The sequence below is a fragment of the Eublepharis macularius genome, chromosome 14, assembly GCF_028583425.1.
Source record: "Eublepharis macularius isolate TG4126 chromosome 14, MPM_Emac_v1.0, whole genome shotgun sequence".
Taxonomy (NCBI): Eukaryota; Metazoa; Chordata; class Lepidosauria; order Squamata; family Eublepharidae; genus Eublepharis; species Eublepharis macularius.
In genome coordinates, this window is record NC_072803.1 from 48,100,763 (window position 1) to 48,119,830 (window position 19,068).

The 19,068-nt window shown below is 46.7% G+C and overlaps 1 protein-coding gene across 1 annotated transcript; it reads left to right on the plus strand.

Moving 5' to 3' along the window:
- Nucleotides 1-396: 396 nt before the first annotated feature.
- On the plus strand, nucleotides 397-17,898 carry TRAF1 (TNF receptor associated factor 1). The gene is made up of 9 exons (XM_054998087.1): nucleotides 397-678; nucleotides 3,096-3,180; nucleotides 4,811-4,909; nucleotides 5,968-6,069; nucleotides 7,150-7,215; nucleotides 9,620-10,027; nucleotides 12,832-13,009; nucleotides 13,833-13,981; nucleotides 16,993-17,898. Exons 1-9 carry the CDS (start codon nucleotides 476-478, stop codon nucleotides 17,209-17,211), a joined length of 1,509 nt encoding a protein of 502 aa, XP_054854062.1. The 5' UTR covers nucleotides 397-475; the 3' UTR covers nucleotides 17,212-17,898.
- Nucleotides 17,899-19,068: the final 1,170 nt, after the last annotated feature.

The following is a 19,068-nucleotide window of genomic DNA, read 5'->3' on the forward strand; positions in this document are numbered from 1 at the left end:
GTCCTTATATCTTGGAGAGTGGAGCGATTACAAAAGCTCATCCCCTACCACAAATTTTGTTAGTCTTAGAGGTGCTTCTGGTCTCTTGCTCTTTTCCACTGCTACAGACAAACAGGGCTACTCATCTTGGATCCAGAGACAAGCCGAAGGCCTCTTCTCCCGCAGCCCCCTGCGCTTTCTCGGCGCGCCCCAGTCCCCAAATCCCATGGTGCCCGAGGAGGGCTTTGATGCACGCCTTGTACGCTCAAGCTTTGTGTTTTCAAGGGGAATTTGGAAGCTGCTTCGCAGTTTCCTGTTGCAAACCCCTTCCGAACTTTCTGGCAGTCGCACACGAGAAGGGCGGGTTGCAGGCCGGCAAAGGCGCGCAGGGCCCGGGAGAGAGCTGCAGCCCGGCCGGCCTTTCGGGGCTCGGCTGCCCTTCGCAGCGCGCCCGCGCATTCCGGGCGAAGGGCTGCTCGCCGCGCTCCGGCTGCAGATGGCCGAGCGGCGGCGCGGCGGCGGCCACGTGAGCTCATTTCCTGACGCCGAGCCGCGGCCCGCGGGATTCCCGCTCGGCATCTGCGCGGGCGCTCCGGAACCAAAATACCTCTGCAGCCATTGCCAGGGCGTGCTGCGGGCGGCCCTACAAGCCCCCTGCGGGCATCGCTATTGCTCGGCGTGCCTGGCCTGGATCGTCCGGTGAGTTCCCTTCGCGGGGCGAGGCCGGCGAGGAGGCGGGCGAGAAGGAGCGCCGCTCCGTGCATCGCGCGCTTTTAGGGCGCAGGGAATTGGGACGTGCAACAGGCTCGCTTCTTCCTCGCGATGCCGCTGCCCCGTGTGCCTGGTTAGCGTGGAGTCCCCCTGTCGATCTGTTCACATCATCAGCACCAGCATCATCGTCCCCAGAGCGGAGGCGAAGGCATCTTGGCATTCCCTGATGCTGCTCATGCTGAGCGGCATGGGAGAGGAATACCTGGAGCATCTCGCACCGTGGATGAAGCGGGGGTAGTGGTTAGACTTGGATCAAGCAGCCTCAGGTTCAAGTCCCGGCTCTGCCTGCAAGCCCACTGCGTGATCTCGGTCGTTCGCGCACTCTCAGCCTAACCTACCTTGCAGGGTTGTTGTAAGGATAAAATAGAAGGAGATAATACTGTTGCAAGCTGCTTTGGGCCCCCATTGGAAAGAAAAGTGCGATATAAATAGAAAACTGGCCTTGTTAGTAGCCAGGGCCTCCAGCTACCTCATTCACCATTCTTTACACCAGCTGACAGGAGCTCTCCAGGGAAGAGAAAGGACCTCTTCTAAGGTCCTGAACCTGTAGAATGGCAACCCTACATAATTTTCATGCTGAAAATAAGGCAACCCCCCCCATCAAACAGAGGGTCTGTGATTTCAGGGGCTGGGCCTTGAAAGCAGAGACGGTCCCTGGTAAACTGGGCCAGGTGAAGCATATGAATTCCCAACTACTGCATTTTGTGGAAGGCCTAAATTATTGTTCTGTCCATTCACCTGTCCTCTGATGTGTTATAAGTAACATTTCAAAATAAGCTTTGTCAGCTGCAGCACATTGCAAGGCGCCTTAGTGTTGATGTGTGTGTATGTGCATGCGTGTGCAGTTGGGTCCTCCCCCCTCAAGCCTTTTCCCCTCTGTTTTTACTGCTCCACGTGGAGTATTCTGTGCAGGGGAGCAGTAAAAAGGAAAAAACCTCCCCCTATAGAGAAGGCTTGAGGGAGGGGAGGGAAGAGCCCCTCCTTCTCCCACAGAGGCAATCCAAGGCTGTTTGGGCTCTCCTTCATTTTTTAACAGTCATTCCCCAAAGCTGCTGTGTCAGGGAACTCAAGTTGGGGAACCGAGACCCAACTCTCTAAAAACCTGCATGTCTGGCTTGACCCTCAGAGGATAAGGTGTGTGTATTGTGTCTAGGGGTGGAAGCAGGACTTTTTATCTGGCTGGACACAGTATCGGCATCACTTTTGGCTGGTGTGCTTGGGCCAACAAAGTGGCAAACTTTTTTTTTGAACACAGGCAGCTGGGTGTAAATATGAAAGACAATTCTAATGTGAACTAGGTGAGCAACAGAGCATCTTTAAAAGGCACCCCTCAAACCTCCCCCAGAGGAACCAGTTAAGGACAGTGATTCACCAAGGAGAGGTGCCGCAAAAGAGGTGCTTATTAAACCTTTGGGGTGGGCTGCAGTGGAGCCCTTGGCATCTCGGCTACTCATTACTGCCTTCTCATGCTTGGCTCGTGTGCATCCAAGGAGCATAGTAAGTCTCCAGTCTCATCAGCAGTTCACTCTGCAAGAAATAGGAAACAGCAGTTAAAGGGCTGCCTGCATCTCTGTTAAGATGGAAGTAGGTAATGCATAAGTGGGGATTCTTTTAAACCTTCTCTGGGTGATCACCCAGCTCAACATGGTGATTCAGGAGCCCTTTGCCCGTATCTCAGCTTGAGAGAAAATCGTCAAGGTGCATAATAAGGGAGAGGCCTTGCCAAAGCTTCGCTGGCTATTCATATAGCCGGAGATGGTCGTTAAGGAGCCTTTTAAGAGCCCTGGGCCTGAAGCATGGCATGTTTCAGCTTGGGAGAAGGTCACCCCAAAAGGGCGCCGTCCAGAGCTTTTCTTGCTATCCACCCTGCAGGAGATGGAGGATGAAGAGTCCTTTGCTACTCCCTTTGGGAGGGGCTGCGACTCAGCGGCAGAGCATCAGCTTGGCATGCAGAAGATTCCACATTCAGTCACTGGCATCTGCAGCTAAAATGATTGGAGGAGGGGGGTGATGTGAAAGACCCTGAGACCCTGGAGAGCCCCTGCGAGTCGGAGTAGACAACACTGACCTCGATGGGCCAATGGTCTGTTTTGGTTTAAGGCAACTTCATGGGTTCATGTGAGAAAGGGACTGAGATCCATAATGGTGATTGTGTGCAGGGAGAGTTCTTGCAATCAGGAGCTATGCTGCGGGTTAATGAGACAGAAATCCTTTGGGGTTGCATCTCTCCCATGTGTCTCTAGTTACCTATCCTTGTCCTAAGGTTTTGTTCAGCTGTCTGTTCACTTGGTCTTTGGATGTTGCAGATAAAAAGGCATTTGTTTTGTTCCCTCCTTTTTACCCAGAAACCATAAAAATCCACTATGTCTGAGTTGTAAGGAAGAAGATCCCAACAGCGTAGATGAAGAAACCTTATTATCAGTAGAAAAGGTATGTTTGGCCTTTATCATGTGGAAGGAAGGTGTACTCTGAAGGAAGGCGTACCTAGGTCAAGGAAATCACCACCCTCTTTATTTCCAAAGATGGGGGCACACAAAGCATGAACTCAGGTGCCCCGTTAGATTTGGTAGTCAGGTTCATACATGAGAAGGCGCACACTGCTTTTGTAAGAGTTTTTGACATGGGGAGCCAGACTGCAGTTTCTGTTAGACATCTTTGCATCTAGAATTACTGAAATGTAATTAGTCAGAGTAGAGGACGTTGCTGGTAGAAAGCCCTGACCCGAAGCTTAGCTTTCTGTTGGACTTAGCTGTGCATTTGCTGTCATCTTCTTATAAAAATATAAACAGGATTATTGCCAACTGGAAAATGAACATAAGGGGGGAAATGAACAGCAAATGCTTTACCTTACTACTTACCTCCAGACAAAGACTGAAGTGTTCTAGCTGGACTGTTGTGTTTGCCCTCTCCCCCTTTATTGGATTGGATTCAGCATTTATTTTCAGTTCTGTTTCCAGGCAATGGTTAATTTTCATACCTTTCCAGGACAATTTATGACATCAAACATTCACTGAAACCGAGTGGCTCTTTAGCTTGGGTATATATATATATATATATATAAACATACATACATACATACATACATATACATATACATATACATATACATATACATATACATATACATATACATATACATATACATATACATATATATATATATATATATATATATATATATATATATATATATATATATATATATATATATATATATATATATATATATATATATATATATAAAATAAAAGCATCTAGCAGTCAATTCAGGTCATTATAAACAGCCTGCATTGTGTATTAAATTGGGTTGCGTGGGTGTGGGAGGAATCCAGCCCTAGACACTGAGAACAGATGAGTTTTGCTTTACGGGAACTCATTAACATGGCCTGTTAAAAACCTGTTCCTTAGAGGCTGTTTTGGATTTAAAGAGAAATAAATAAGGGGGAAGACGGACATAACATCTGTAAAGCATTGGAGACAGTTGGAAGTACCCCTGCCATGTTCAAGGCAAATACACATTTTTGTCTTCAGAGCTGAGCTTTGAACAAGCTAGTTTACAGCCCCCCTCCCAAAGCCCTGATTATTGAGGATGCTGATTGGCTAGTGCTCTCTGTTCCTGGAGCAGTTTTGCAACCCTGTTAAAATGTTTTACTTTTCTTTAAAACGAAGCAGAGGGTGGACATATAAATGAATAATATATGTGTGTAGTGCATAAACTTCACGCTTAGAATATGATAATTGTCTTGCTAGATCAGATCAAGGGGTCATCTAGTCCAGCACTTAGTTTTCTGCAAGAGTCAGCCAAATCCCTCTGAGAAACTCACAAGCAAGACATGAATGTGATCCTATACTTTCCCCTAATACTGCGTCTGAACACGGAGGCTCCATTTGTCAGGGCTGATTGCTCTTGTTCGTGTAATCCTCCATGGACCACTGTCCCTTTAAGAACTTTTTAAATTACGCAGGTGGGCAGCACTGCAAGACACAATCCCCAGACACTGGAGAAAGAGAGGAAAAAGATCTGAAAATGTGTCTCTGTGCCTATCTTCTTTGCTTACAGGCTTTTAGCGATGCTGCCATTAACAAGGAGATTTCGGAGTTAAGCGTACGTTGTGAGGTCCCTGGATGTACGTGGATTGGCATCATGAAGGCTTTGGAAGTAAGAACGAAGACTTGTTGCCATGAGCTAATTGGATAGAGGAGGGGGGTGGGTGGCTCAGATCCTTTAGACATCATTATAACTGTAGCACATGTACACTTGCGTGAAGCCTTGAGGGCAGGGATCCGACCAACCCCCAGCACAACCACCAAGTTGCAAGGATTCCTCTTTTATTAACCTCAGGCCTTTTTTCTCTACGTAATTCAAAACCTGGGCAAAGGACTCTTTAGCCTTCTCTTGCTCCACGTGAACAGCACCAGAGGCTTTGGCAGAGCTGTGCCGTTACAGTGCAGATCACCCGTTCCTTCCATCTTCTTTGCCTGTGGCTTGGTTAGTCCAATGGAGTGAACTGCTGAAGTTGCGGAGGAGGGAGGAGGGAACGCCAAAGCCATTATTCACCTCTGGCGAAGGAAGGGTTAAAGAGGCCTTTAGCCACGTCTCCTTTGATATAGGAATGAATCAACAGGCAGAAACAACCTTTCTAGCCCCAGCTCAGTTCAAAATAATTGTCACGGTCAGTTGCAGACCAGAACTTGAAGGCAGGTTTGCCAGTTTGGAAACATGGCTCTCGGCGGTATGTGCTGTATGAATCACTTTCCATCCCTTCCTTTCCTGTTTGCGCAATATGAAGTGCAGCTTAGTTATTCATTTGATGGCAGCCTCACCTTTTGAGCCAGAGGGGCTCCTCTGGGGGGTTTACAAAAAAATACGGTTGAACTGGGGATGCTTTCAACCCACTCTGGAATGGCACTGCTTTGGGATGGCTTCCTACCCAAATCCCAATTTTCGTTATATAGGTGTGGTTGTACCCAGACCCAGTGCTCACCAGTACTATGTACTGGCCACTTTGGGGGGGGCTCTCCCAAGTCCTGAGGTGGGAATTGGGATATCTATGAGTATCTGCATTTAAAGCAAAAATACCAAAAAACAAAAAAAAACCCAGACCCTCTACCTCCAATCTCATTCTCCTGGCAATTGAAGGGTTAATTGCCTAGCAGAGGGAGAGAAGCCAGATGTGGGGCGGCTGGGACTCCGATGAGCATCTTTTCTTCTTCTAGGGCCACAAGATTACATGTGAACACGCTCTGATCCCATGCCACGCCGGGTGTGGGCAAACAGTGACGCGAAAGGAGCTTACAGAACATTCGCAGCAGGAATGCGTGAGTGCCACCTTGTACTCCAGTCGTAACCAGAAAGTATCTGGTTATGAGCGCCAAGTAGGATGACCTTTGTGTTTTTTTGGTTTTTTTCCAGAGGTGTGGGAGGGGGAAAAAGTAAATTCATTTGCATATGGAAGAAGATGCACTCAGAAATGTCTCCTTTTAGCTGTCTGAAACTTTTCTGCAGCTGGAGAATTTTCTTTTCCTATTGTTGTATCATATAAAGACTGCAGTCAGGTGATCTGCAGTTACAATTAATAGACCCCCCCCCCCTTAGAATTATGTCCAGGGCTCATTTCTAGGGGAAACGTGCAGGAACGCAGTTCCGGCAGTTCCCCAAAGAGGTCACATCAGGTGGCCTCGCCCACCTGACTCTCGGCCATTTTGGGACCGTTTCAGCCTCTTGACAGGTGGTTGATCACTCTCCGACTCAGCTGTGGCCCAATCCTGACCGTTTTGGGCCCCTTTTCAGCCATTTTCAGCCCCCTTTTGCCAGTTTGGACCCAATTTCGGCCCTGAATGGCCAGGATTGGGTCTAAAACAGCCAGGATAGGTGATGTCAGGGGGTGTGGCTTATGCAAATCAGTTATGCTAATGACACTTCCGGTGAGGTCAAGGGCCGTGGCATAGGTTATGAGTTATGCTAATGAGTTATGCTAATAAGTTCCTCCAGCTCTTTTTCTATGAAATGACCCCTGATTATGTCTGTTACTGTACTTACTCCTTTCCACTTGGAGTGATTTTGTGCAATGTATGTGCCCCTGTCCTTCCTTCCTGGACCCTGCATAGATTGCTTCAGGAAGATTTGGGAGAATGTGATAACTCACCTATTGGGATGGAGCATCTTAGGAGGATAGGATGCTCAGTAATATGGTTTAGAAAGGGAAGCCATTTCTCCATGAAGACCGATTGATAATTGGGATTCTCTGATGAGGCTGTTTGGTGTGTTACTTTGTCAGATATTAAGAGATCTCAGACTTTTGTCAGTTTTCCATTTTTGGTCTATGGTTGTCTTGGCTGCACTGGAGTGTGTTAAATCTAGACATGTTTCCATTCGTTTGCTGATGCTCTCATACACAGAATCTTTCAGCAGTTTCCACTGGCAAGGAGGAATGTCGATTTTCCCGGGTTGGATGCCTGTTCAAGGTGAGCATAACAGCTGAGCAGACGTCTGTGAATGGATGTGTAGCGGGGAGAAGACAGAATCATTTCCCGTACATTCCCAGTCTCATTGCCAACAAGTCAAGTCTTTGCCTTTTAATGAGGTGAGGGAGGGTTAATGTATAAGATCCCAACATGACTCCCTCAACTAAAAGCCAGCCTCCCCCAAAGAGCGTCTTAAAGCTCTACTAACAGGTGGCCAGACCCCTTTAGAGAGGGGGATTTGATTGTTGTAGGTCAGCCTCCAACAGCATTGAATTTGTGCTTGATTTTGTTAATTCGGTCAAGTGGTGACAAGGACTTTAGGTGTAATCCAGGTTAGTTATCCAGGCACTTAAGCCACTAGGAGAAGGACGCTCTGAACTCTTCTGCTTATGATTTGTTTTGTACTATCAGTAGTTAGGCGGCATAGAATCAGAGGTGGAATGGAATGCACCAGTGTGCCTCCAAACATAAATATCAATTAAGCATCTGTTTCCATCTGTTTCTGCCCTTTCCCTCACCTTGGCAGAAAAACAAAGTGCAGTGGGTTGAAGGTAGAGAACGGGCATCTTGCTGATGATGCGGGCTCCATTCCGGCTCTTGAATTTCCGAGAGCAGCTTTGAGGACTAGAAACGCAGCTTTTGATTTCAGTGAAACCGTAGGATTTTTTAAAATGCTCTTTTTTCAGTACCAGCTAGCCAATCCCTGGTTTGCATGGTGATGCCACAAACATGCAAATTATATAGATCTTGGGGGGGGGGGGAAGGAGCTAAAGTAGTGGAGAAGGGAGGGGAGGGGAGCATCTCCTGGCAGGTATGCAGAGCAAATAGATTCATTCAGCCCAGGGTGCAGAATGCAAACAACTTGCATATAAACATATGAAACTGACCTTATACTGAGTCATTAAAAGATCCATTCTAGCTGAACCGTGTCTGCTTAGCCATTACTAACCCATGACTCACTAGTCTGAGCTTGTTTCCTATTCCTACCAATCAGCCTTTACTGGAGGGGGTTCTTTCTCCTGCACCTCTGCCATCATGCATGGAGGAGCAATGCGGTTGAAAGTCCCCACTCTTGCAGGAGGCTGTCCGTTGCATCCCTGCATGAGTCATTGCTTTGGGCTTGCCTCCTTCCAAGCAGGAGGCACACCCAGAATAGAGGGTCATGCAGGAACAGGAAAGTGGGTTTCTCTGAGGATGAGTAAATTTTAGGCCCATCCAGTGTAAACAGAAACTTTTGTAAGTGCAAGAGTGACTGTATGCCTCCAATTTTAATTATTCTTTTTTAAGTGTGCTGCAACGATCAGCCGTTTGAAAACATTGTTTTGGCAAAATAGCACAGCAGTTAGGCATGAGTCAAAAGCGATTCAGGCTTTGAGCCTTGATTGTACCAATGGCAAGACCAGTTGCAGGGAAAGACTGGGTGAGGAAAAAAACAGCTCTAGAAAATTGTTTCCTGGACCCACCTCTGTCTCCGCCCCCCTCCCCCCCCCCTCGGACAGATGCCTCCTTCCCCTCTCCACATGGTGCTTGGCTGGACCAGGTGCCTCCCTGCCCCATGGGGCAGCATGTAGCTGCAGTGGCTGCTGCCCACCACACCTAAGGCTTGAACTGGCACCTTGTGGCAGCAATGGCAGCTCCCACTGACCTTGCAGAGGATGAGGGCTGTCCTTCGCTTGGGTCTGAGGTGGCTCTGGCAGGGGATGGGTGGACTTCAAAGGACATTGGCTAGCTGGGACCTTACCCAGGGACTTTAACACCGAGTCCACCCCTGGCTGGCTGTCCATGAGCCCTTCAGCACAGAGTATCCATGAACCCTTGCCACAGCTGTTGTTCCCTCCGAGGTGCACCCGAACCACACTACTTGTTTCCCCCTTCGCTACTGCAGCCATGCTTGAGGGAGCAGAACTCAACTTCCTTGCACCCCTTTCTCCCCCCATCTTTGCTGAGCGGTCTAAAGGAGCTTGAAAGAGTCACACCTCTGCTCCTTTTGGATCCTCCCACTGGCAAATGGGAGATTGCCCCAGAGGCCTCTGTAAACTGCAGGAGCCCCTGGCCAATGGGGGCATAGGGTTGCCAGCTCCAGGTTGTGAAATTCCTGGAGATTTGGGAGGTGGAGTCTGGAGAGGGTGGAGTTTGGGGAGGGGAGGGACCTTAACAGGGATATATGCCGTAGAGATCACCCTCCAAATCAGCTGTTTTCTCCAGGGGAACTGATCTGTGTTGCCTGGAGTTGTAATTCCACGAGATCTAGAGAAGGAAGCTCAGCACAGTCCTCTGGTGGCTCTGCTTCCCTCCACTGCCTCCATTGAAAAATGGGAGCTTGACCTCGCATCTCCCATCAGGCCACAGCGGGTGCCAGCCCATGCTGACTCCTGGCTGATAATGTTCCACTCCTTCCCCACAGGGAATCAGAAAAGAAAGACAGGAACACGAGAAGAATGCCACGGGAATGCACTTAGTTCTGCTCCTTCAACATGCAAAGCAGCTGAAGGGGAATCAGCTCCCTGCAGTTGGTGGGACAGACTCTTGCTTCAAGGTGGCCAAGGCCCTGAACGGGATCTTCCTCAGCTTGCAGCTCCCGCAGGCTTTGGATGTGGATGCGTTCCCTGGAGTGCCACTGTATGAGGGAGAATCGCGCTGGCAGGCGCTGCTGAGGAGGAAGGTGCTTCCTTTGTTGGACAGCAAGCTGCAGGTGTTTGAAAACATTGTGTCTGTGCTCAGCAAAGAGATGGATGCCTCGCGCCAGAAGATAGTGGCCTTCCGCGGGCAACGGGGCCTCGACCAGGATACCATTCGTGGCTTGGAATTGAAGGTAATTGTGGGTCAACGCCTAGAGAGTGGCCTTAGCTCAGTGACGGAGCATCTGCTTTGCATGCCCAAGATGCCAGGTTTGGCTGGCATTGCCACCCAAAAGCATCCCAAGGAAAAGAGGCTATCGGACCCCTGCATAGATCCTGGCATACCACTGCTACCCAGGGTACATTAACATTTCCTCATTTTCAAATAGGAAAAACTTTTGTTCTCATCCAAAATTTGAAGGGGACCCCCCCCCCCCTCACACACACACAGTTTCCTATTTACTGTATCAGAGTGAGATTCCCTGCCCTGATGCACTTCTGTGTTTCTGCATGAGTCACTGAACTGGGTCTGGCTATGAGGAGGCAAACAAGAGCAGTGATTCATGCAGAGATGCAACGGACAGTCATTTCGGAGTACAGTTACTACATCTGCATCTTTGCATTGGATATGATCGATCTTCCAATGGCAGGGAGGCAACAGAATTGACCATCCTGCAGAGGAGGCTGATGGGTAGGAAAGGAGCCCAGACTGGTAAGTCATGCAAGTGATGCAGCTTCATCAGTTCGTGAGTACGCTGAATGCCCAGGTGACATTAATAACTTAATCTTTCTCTCTTTCATGGCGCATGTTGGAGAGTTAGTCGAGTAGGTGATGCTGGGATAGATGACCCCATATGGCAGGGCCAAACCAAGCTGGAAGCACCTGTTTTCTCAAAGCACTGAGCACAATGCATGCACAATGTGTCCTCAGATTTTTTTTTTAATGTATGTTATTTCTTACTGAGATTCAAGGTAGATTACACAGTGTGATTCAATACGATCAACAGCTGGAACATTGAGTCAATGATACAGTAGAGTATAGGTTGCAGAAATTTGAAAACAAACAGAAATCTGATATAGAGTTGAAACAGTGTTCAAAAACATGCCATTTGACATGACATAATAAATGACATTAACGTTCAGTACAAAGTAGTATAGTCTGCAGTCCCTATCCCTTTATCAAAGCATCCCTATGAACCATTTCCTCACAGCACAGTCCTATTACCTGTCTATGAAAGCCCTCCTGAATAAATCAGTTTTGCAGTTTGCAGGGAGAGTGAAAACGTTCCTGTTCTCTTCAGGCAGGTCATCCATAAAGTGGGTGGGGGGCACCACAGAAAATGGTGCCCACCACAGAAACTGCACAGGCAGTTGTTGATTTTGCTCATTTGCAGGGTAGCACCTGCAGAAGACCCTGTTCAGATGAGCGAAGCTGCCAGGGCAGAGCATGGCCGCTGATAACTAGCAGGGAGCTTGATGGGGTTAGTCCGACTTCCCAAAGAAGTAGCTGATTATGCTATAAACACTGGCAGAGCGGTATGAAGGGGGGCATTTGGTGACATTTTGGGCTCCCTGGGAACTGGGAAGCCCCATTTTGGGCTGCAAAGTGAACCTCTTCCACCTCCCCTGTATTTTTTAGTTCCCCCACCCTACTCTATGTAGTCTGCAAATTAGTGGCATTCTTTTGCCACCCTAGGACTGCCTATCTGGCATTAGGAATTAGAGAGCCAGTTTGGTATAGTGGTTAAGAGTGGTGGGACTTTAATCTGGAGAACTGGGTTAGAGTCCCCACTCCTCTGCCTGAAGCCAGCTGGGTGACCTTGGGCTAGCCACAGCTCTTCCAGAGCTCTCTCAGCCCCACCCAACTCACAGGGTGATTAATGTTGTGAGGATAATAATAACACACTTTGTAAACCACTCTGCGTGGATGTTATGTTATCATTGTGAGAACCCTGCCTTTCCTGGAAAAGAAAAACTGAGGTTCTAGTCCTCAAGCACAGAGAAGAGTTTTAAGAATTCAAGAGCCTGAGTGACCCCATGGCATCTGCAAGGTGCCCGTTTTCTGCTTGGAGCAAGCAGAAAGATACTGCTTTTCTGTCAAGCCATGGGTTGGGGATAGGGGTGGAGGAACTACAGTGAAATGATATCTATGTCTGTGAGTGCCTCCAGCTCTGTCATTCTATCTAACCCAGCCGTCCAAAGCAAGTTGTGGCTCCCAAGATATGGGTGGAATCTGAAACAATGTAGGCTCTGCCGACATCTCACAAACCTGTGAAGTTTTTTGGTGATCCTTCTAAGGATTAGGGCCAGGGCTTTTTTTCAGCAGGAACGCGGTGGAACGGAGTTCCAGCACCTCTTGAAAGTGGTCACATGGCTTGTGGCCCCGCCCCCTGATCTCCAGACAGAGGGGAGTTGAGATTGCCCTCCGCGTCATGTGGTGCGGAGGGTAATCTAAACTTCCCTCTGTCTGAAGAGGGAAGGGGCGGGGCCACCAGCCATGTGACCATTTTCACGGAGGGCAATTTAAACTTTTAAAAACTTCTCCCTTGTTCCAGCTGACCCCAAGTGACATCATTGTGCAGTCCTGAGTTCCACCACTTCTTTTCCCAGAAAAAAGCCCTGGTTAGGGCACTAGGACTTCAGAAACCCACAGCCGTACTTCTCTCACTATTCCTATTCATTGTCTCTTGTCTCCACTGTTAACGGGTAGCTTTGCGAGTCAGTAGCCACAAAATAAAGGAAGAGTCTGATGGTATCTCCAGGACTATTGAAGTTCATTCCTGCATAAATGTTTGTAAGTCTTGGTTCTCTTCATCCGCTGCACACGCCAGCCTGATATACACTCCAATGCATCTGATGGAGCGAACTCTGACTTAGGCTGGAATCAGAGTGGCCAGTCTTAAAGGTGTCATTTGGCTCTGGTTTTACTTTGTCTCAATTGAGGATTTGCAGACAGCAATCGCAAAAGCATGAGCGTGTTAACCTTTTCTCTCCCAAGATTGCTGATCTCCAGCGATGTCTTGCTCAGAAGGAGGTGGCTTTAAGCAACCTGCAGCAGAAACTCCTGTTGTCAGCAGAAGCTTCGTACAATGGCATTTTTCTGTGGAAGATTACAGATATTCACCAGAAGTGCTACGAATCACTGACTGGGAAAATGCGCAGTTTACAATCTCCTGGTAAGTATATCTCAAGTGAGCGCCGGTGCGCTGTAGTGGTTAGAGTGTAGTATTGGGACTAAGGACACCTGGGTGCAAATTCCCACTTGTGTGAAAATCGAGGGGTGACCATAGGCCTGTCATACTCTCTTAGCCCGCCCTACCTCATAGGCACCTGGTTGGACTCTGTGAGAAGCAGGATGCTGGTCTCAATGGCCTGATCCAACATTGCTCTCCTTATATATATATATTCCTGGTATGCACATCTATCAATAGCTATTAACCTTGAAAATGAAGACTGGAGCCTCCATATGCAGAGGCAGTGTATCTTTCTGAAACAAAGCCACAGAGGAGCTCTGTTGCCCTGCTTATGGGCTTCCCATCTGACTGTCCACTGTAAGACCAGCTGCATCTTGGTATCAGACCGCATGAAACAGTTCTGCTGATACTGATGGCAATTAGCCACAAGAGTGAAATGGTTTTGTGGGGTAGTGGTTAGAGTATCAGGCTATCAGATCTGAGACCACCTAGGTTCAAATCTCCACTCTGCCATGGAAGCTTGCTGGGTGAACTTGTCCCCCATCCCTCTTTCCCTCCCTGTCTCCTTCTCTCTCTCTCACACACACACATACACCCTAACCTACCGCACAGGGTTGTGTGGACAAAATGGAGAAGAGAAGAGCTACATACGCTGCTTTGGGTCCCCGTTGTGAAGGAAAGTGGGGTCAAAATTAAATAAACTTCATGAATCCCAGTGTATGAATGGTGATACTATCCTGATTGGTTCATGCCTGAGTTTGAATGAAAATCCTGAATTCTGACCATCTGCGTTCCTCATTTTTAGCATTCTACACAGCCCGATACGGTTACAAACTCTGCCTGAGGCTGCATCTGAATGGCGAGGGGAAGGGCAAAGGAACTCACGTGTCCCTCTTCCTGGTGCTTCTCAGAGGGGAATACGACGCGCTCCTCGAGTGGCCTTTTGAACACAAGGTAAAGAGGCTGCGCTTCTCTGTTATTTCTGAACATGCGGCTCAGAAGGGGAGAGAAGGGCATATGGTTCCCCACTGTCTTGTGAAAATATATTCTACCCCAGTAAAATAGGCTTAATGCGACATTATTTACCCGGTGATGTTATTTTACCTTTGTGCCCTGAAAAGCTTCGTCTCCCCATTTCCCCACATTAAGTGTACATTAAACAGATAGGACATTTTGTTCCAGGCCGGTTTGCAACCCTTCAAGAGGAAAATATAGTTAATATTGCATTTTTACAAAATAGTAAAGAGTCCAGTAGTATCTTTAAGTACTAACTAACTTATTTGTAGCATAAGCTTTTGAGAACCACAGCTGTCTTCGTCAGATGCATCGTCAGACAGCTGATGATGTATCTGATGAAGAGAGCTGTAGTTCCCTAAGGCTTATGCTACAAATAAGTTGCTTAGTCTTAAAGGTGCTATTGGACTCTTTAATATTTTGCAACTACAAACTAATGGCTAACTCCTCTGGATATGTCACTGGGAGGATTTTGTGGCCGAGAAGCAGAATATCAATCGCGCCCAAGGTCAGCTAACTGCTTTTACTTGCAGACTACAGAAACTAAATGAATACTTTTTTTAAAAAGTTATTATATAATAATTTTATAGTATAAAAATGTATAATTTTTTAGGTGAGAGTCTCCCTTTGGCAGTGCTGACACCGGTCCTAGCCATGGGTATTCCCACTGTGTTTCAAAGGGTTGGATTTACTCCTAGGAAAATAAAATTACTATTTATTTTATTCATTGATTGTAGGGATTCATGCCTCACCTTACTTGCCTCCAAGGTATCTAAGAACATTAGTTGATAAATACTAGTATCAGAAATAACAAATATCAAGAATGATCCATTCAGTAGTTAAATACCCTTAAAATCCCATTTAACAGGAGAGATTTAAACATTTAAGAATAATAAAAACAGATCCAAAAAACTAAGATATGCCAATATTTAATAATAATAAATTACAATATAAAAACAAAATGCAAATATATCCTTTAAATTAAAAAAAAATTAATTCACACACACTTTGGGCTTTACTCTTGACAAAATTAAGTCGAGGTTCAACAGTCTGTTTAAACTCTTGAGGATGGCTTTAAGGATAATGAAGGGCTTATGACTCAGTGATACAAGTCAGGATTTCTCTCCAGAATAAGCCAGGTTTAGTCCCAGCACCTCTAATTTCAGCAAGCGTTTTCAGAACCTTTTCTGTACCTGAGACCTTGTCTTTCACTCCAGGTGATAACCTTAGTCCACTCCTTTCAGATTAAACTGGCTAAATGCTGAGTGGTTTGTGGAAGACCTGAAGGATTACAACAAGCCAATAAGGTGCTGTGGCAAAACGGGGCCTTTCCTCCCACTGGTAGACCCTGCTCTGCCTACCCCTTCCTTTTCGCCTCTGGCCAGGCTCCCTGAAGGGGCTGTCTCCCTTTCCTGTCTCCGGGTAGTTGCTGCCACCACTGTCCCTGTATGGGGTCCTGGTTAGGCAGGACAGCCTCCTAACCTCCCTCCTCTGCTAGTGGGCCCAAGTGGTTGGGGGACTATGTGGAACAGAAGAGCTTTCTTCCTTCATAAATTCCAAAACTCCTTTATTTAACTTCTAACTATACACAGGCAAATATACAGTGAATGGAAGGAATAATAAAACATAAACAGGAACCCCTACTCTATCTCTCTCATGCCCTAATTCGATGTTGTGTAGGGCAGGCCCCAACCCTTTGATACCTGGGGTTACACTAGATCTCCCTCAACTCTCCAGCCACCAACTGTCGCTGACTCTCTCTCCCTCCAATCACATTCCACTCCAGAACTCGCCGTCCCCTCTGCAGCCCATAGAAAGTTAACTCCACAAACAGAATGGCGTTTCTCCACAGGTGCATTTTCCACATACAAGAAAATGCACCTAGAAAATCCCAAGCCCTTTATAAAACAACTCAAGGCCTCCAGCATCTTCAGTTAAATGATCTCAGGTAACCAGTGCTGAGAAAGACGTTTCTCTGCCTGAGCCCCTTGGGGAGCTTCTGACTGTCTGAAGCTAGGTAAATCAATGTCTGGATTTGATACAGTTCCTTCTCAGCCTTGGGTTGAGGCTTGCTAACCTTTAAGGAAAGGGGCTGTGGCTCAATAGGTACTAAGTGGACCCCGTGCTTCTGTAGAAGGCATCTTCCTATATTGGCTGACAATTCAATGGCAAAGCTCGTGTGTGGCACTCGAAAATCATAGGTATAAGGTTGTCTATGGGGTAAGATAGCAGAGCTGGCTGGCAAAGTTCTCAACCTGCTCTGCCTCCGACAGCTGGCCGAGATATTCTTGGACGGGGTAGGCATATGTTCTGAGTCTGCTTCATTCGGCTCAGCTCATGCTCATAAATACGTTGCTTGGACGATCACTTCACATGGGATTCTGCATCTGTGTTTTGCCCTCCCACCCTCCAGGGAAGTATTTTATTTAGCTCCAAAATATTTTTTTGCTCATGAAGCCTGCTTAGACTCTCATGTTTTGCTAACTGCTGACCTTCAGATGTGGGAAAATCCTGGTTTTGCTTGTCGGCAAAGCACCTGCCATCACGATGCATTTGTTTACTAAAGATACACCACTGTTTTAAAAAAAATAATCAGATTGAATTTCCTGTGTTGTGTCTCGTGGCATTTTCAAGAGTGGCCGTCAGTTTCAGTGTTCCAGGCCTCCAAACAAGCTGAACATATCTGGGTTTGAGTCCAGTAGCACCTTAGAGTTTGTTTCTCTTTACATGTTCAGCAATTTGTCCTGGATCTTCCAGATACTTTGTGTATTTAAGAAATATTTTATTGTTAAGCACAGTTGTTTGTTCTCCTCACAAACACACAGTGTAATCCTAAACAGAGTTACTCCAGCCCATTAATTTGAATGGGCTAGAGTAACTCTGTTTAGGATTGCACTGACAATTTGTGTTCCGTGGAAATCTTATTTCCCTCCCTTCTGTTTGTTTTGCAGATCACTTTCATGTTGCTCGACCAGAACAACGGAGACCGTCTTGTGAGCACTTTTCACACAGATCCCACCTCTGCGTCATCCCAGAGGCCTGTGACCGATATGAATGAGGCCTGTGGCTGTCCCCAATTCCTCTCATTGGCCAAATTCCAGTCGGTGAAATTCACTTATTTAAAGGATGGTACTCTTTTCCTCAAGTGCATTGTGGAACCCTTTCTGTGAAAACTTCTGTCAGAGCTTTTAAAGCATCAATGGGTGATATCTCCAAGAGAAGAGCAACATCGGAAACGTCTTGAGAGCTGGAGAACTAGTTTGCATCTGCAGTGGGGCTGATGTATGCCTTGCAGGGACACCTGTTAGCAAGGCCGTTGGTTACAGTGTGGAACAATCTGTGTTGGATTGCCCCCAGTTTCCTGCTTCCGACACCCATATCTTCATAATCTGACTTCCGGCCCCATGCAGGAGTGATGTGTTAGTATTATCAGTAGGATGTTTTTCTTTCAGTTCTCAAATGTATTTGGTTAACACCATATGGTGGCTTACAAACCATTTTTGTGAACATAGCAAACTTGCTGGAAGAAGGCCATGTTACTTAATTAAAAAAAAAAAGATTATCACCCTACATAACTAGACATGCCTGTGCCATACTTTCCACAAGAATCTGTCCCTACCCCCCAGAAGCAAATCCACAGCCTTCATGTTAAGGAAGCAATCTTGTACATATTTATTTGGGAATAAGCCCCACTGAGTTCAATGGGACTTCTGGGTGCATGCATAAACTCAGACAAGGTATTTTAGGACAGTGGTTTTCAACCATCCAGTCCAGTATAGACACCCATAAGTGTTTTGTTTGTTTATTTTAATCTTCAGCTTACTCTTGTCTGTGTTATGGAACCCCTGTGCATTTTCAGGAGGTTGTGAATCTTGCTCATTTAAGTTCTAAGATCAGCAGAGTGTAGTTCCTTCAATCCAGGCCAACTACTTTACATTTTAGGCAAATTGGCTCCGTAAGATGCATGCCAAACACATAACTTTGATGCATTGTCTACAACTTCTTTGCAGGTCTGCTCCCAGCAATTGTTGCAAAAAGCTGGGGAAGGATCAGAGGAAGCATCTTTTGACCTGTGTGTTTGCTCATACCAGAACTGGCTTGTGTTTTCTTTTGAGAGAAGTGCACACGCATGTCAACCACAGCTTTGACTTCCCTTCAGTTGCTGCAGTAGCGGAAGGTGGGAGCAGGAATGTGTCTCAATGAACCATTCGGCAGAATGCTCAATGTACATTTCGCTTCCACTCTCTGCATTGATAAGGGCTAGACACTTCTTTAAACATGAAAATTGGGAGTTCAAGCCATTCCAAATGGCAACTGGATGGCCTACTGAGAATCTAGACAAACTCCAAACTACCAAGCCATAGGACAACCCGACACAGTTCGCAGCAGGCGTTAGTGAGGGCTGTTAGGATGTACATTCACTCTCTGCCTTAAAACTTTGCCTAGCATTCTCCTACAACTGTGCATGGAAATGGGGCACTCTGTTTTTCCAGGAAGCTTTCTCATCATGACTGATGATTAAAAAGCCCCTTGCTAAGCTTCAGAGGAGCCCCTAAACATGGCTTGAAAACCACTGCCGTAAAAAATCCTGACAATTTTTGACAACCTGAAAGTGTTTAAAATCAGGATTTCAAATAGCATCAGCCCTGCTTGTGGCTTTCTCTCTTTCACAAGTGTCTTCTTCCCAGGATAATTCATAATTAAACTAGGAATCCAATGAACAGACTTCATTATAAAATCTTTGCGGGTAGAGCTTCAGATGCATCAAAAGGCTTTGCCACTTTAAAGTAGCTCATGCTTTCTGGTTTCTTTGGAGGCAGGGTTCTCTGAGTCTATGCAGAGTGCACTGACTCTACCAAAGTTGTATACTATCTATTGGACTTTTCAGCAGTGTGCTTTCTGGTAGCGAGCAAGATGCACTTTGCTCTCAGGACTAGCCTGTTGCTATTTTTTTTTCCATTTGAATGGCACCAGAGGAGCTAGTCCCAAAAGACAAGCAGGAATAAGATGAGTGTTTTGTGGCTGAT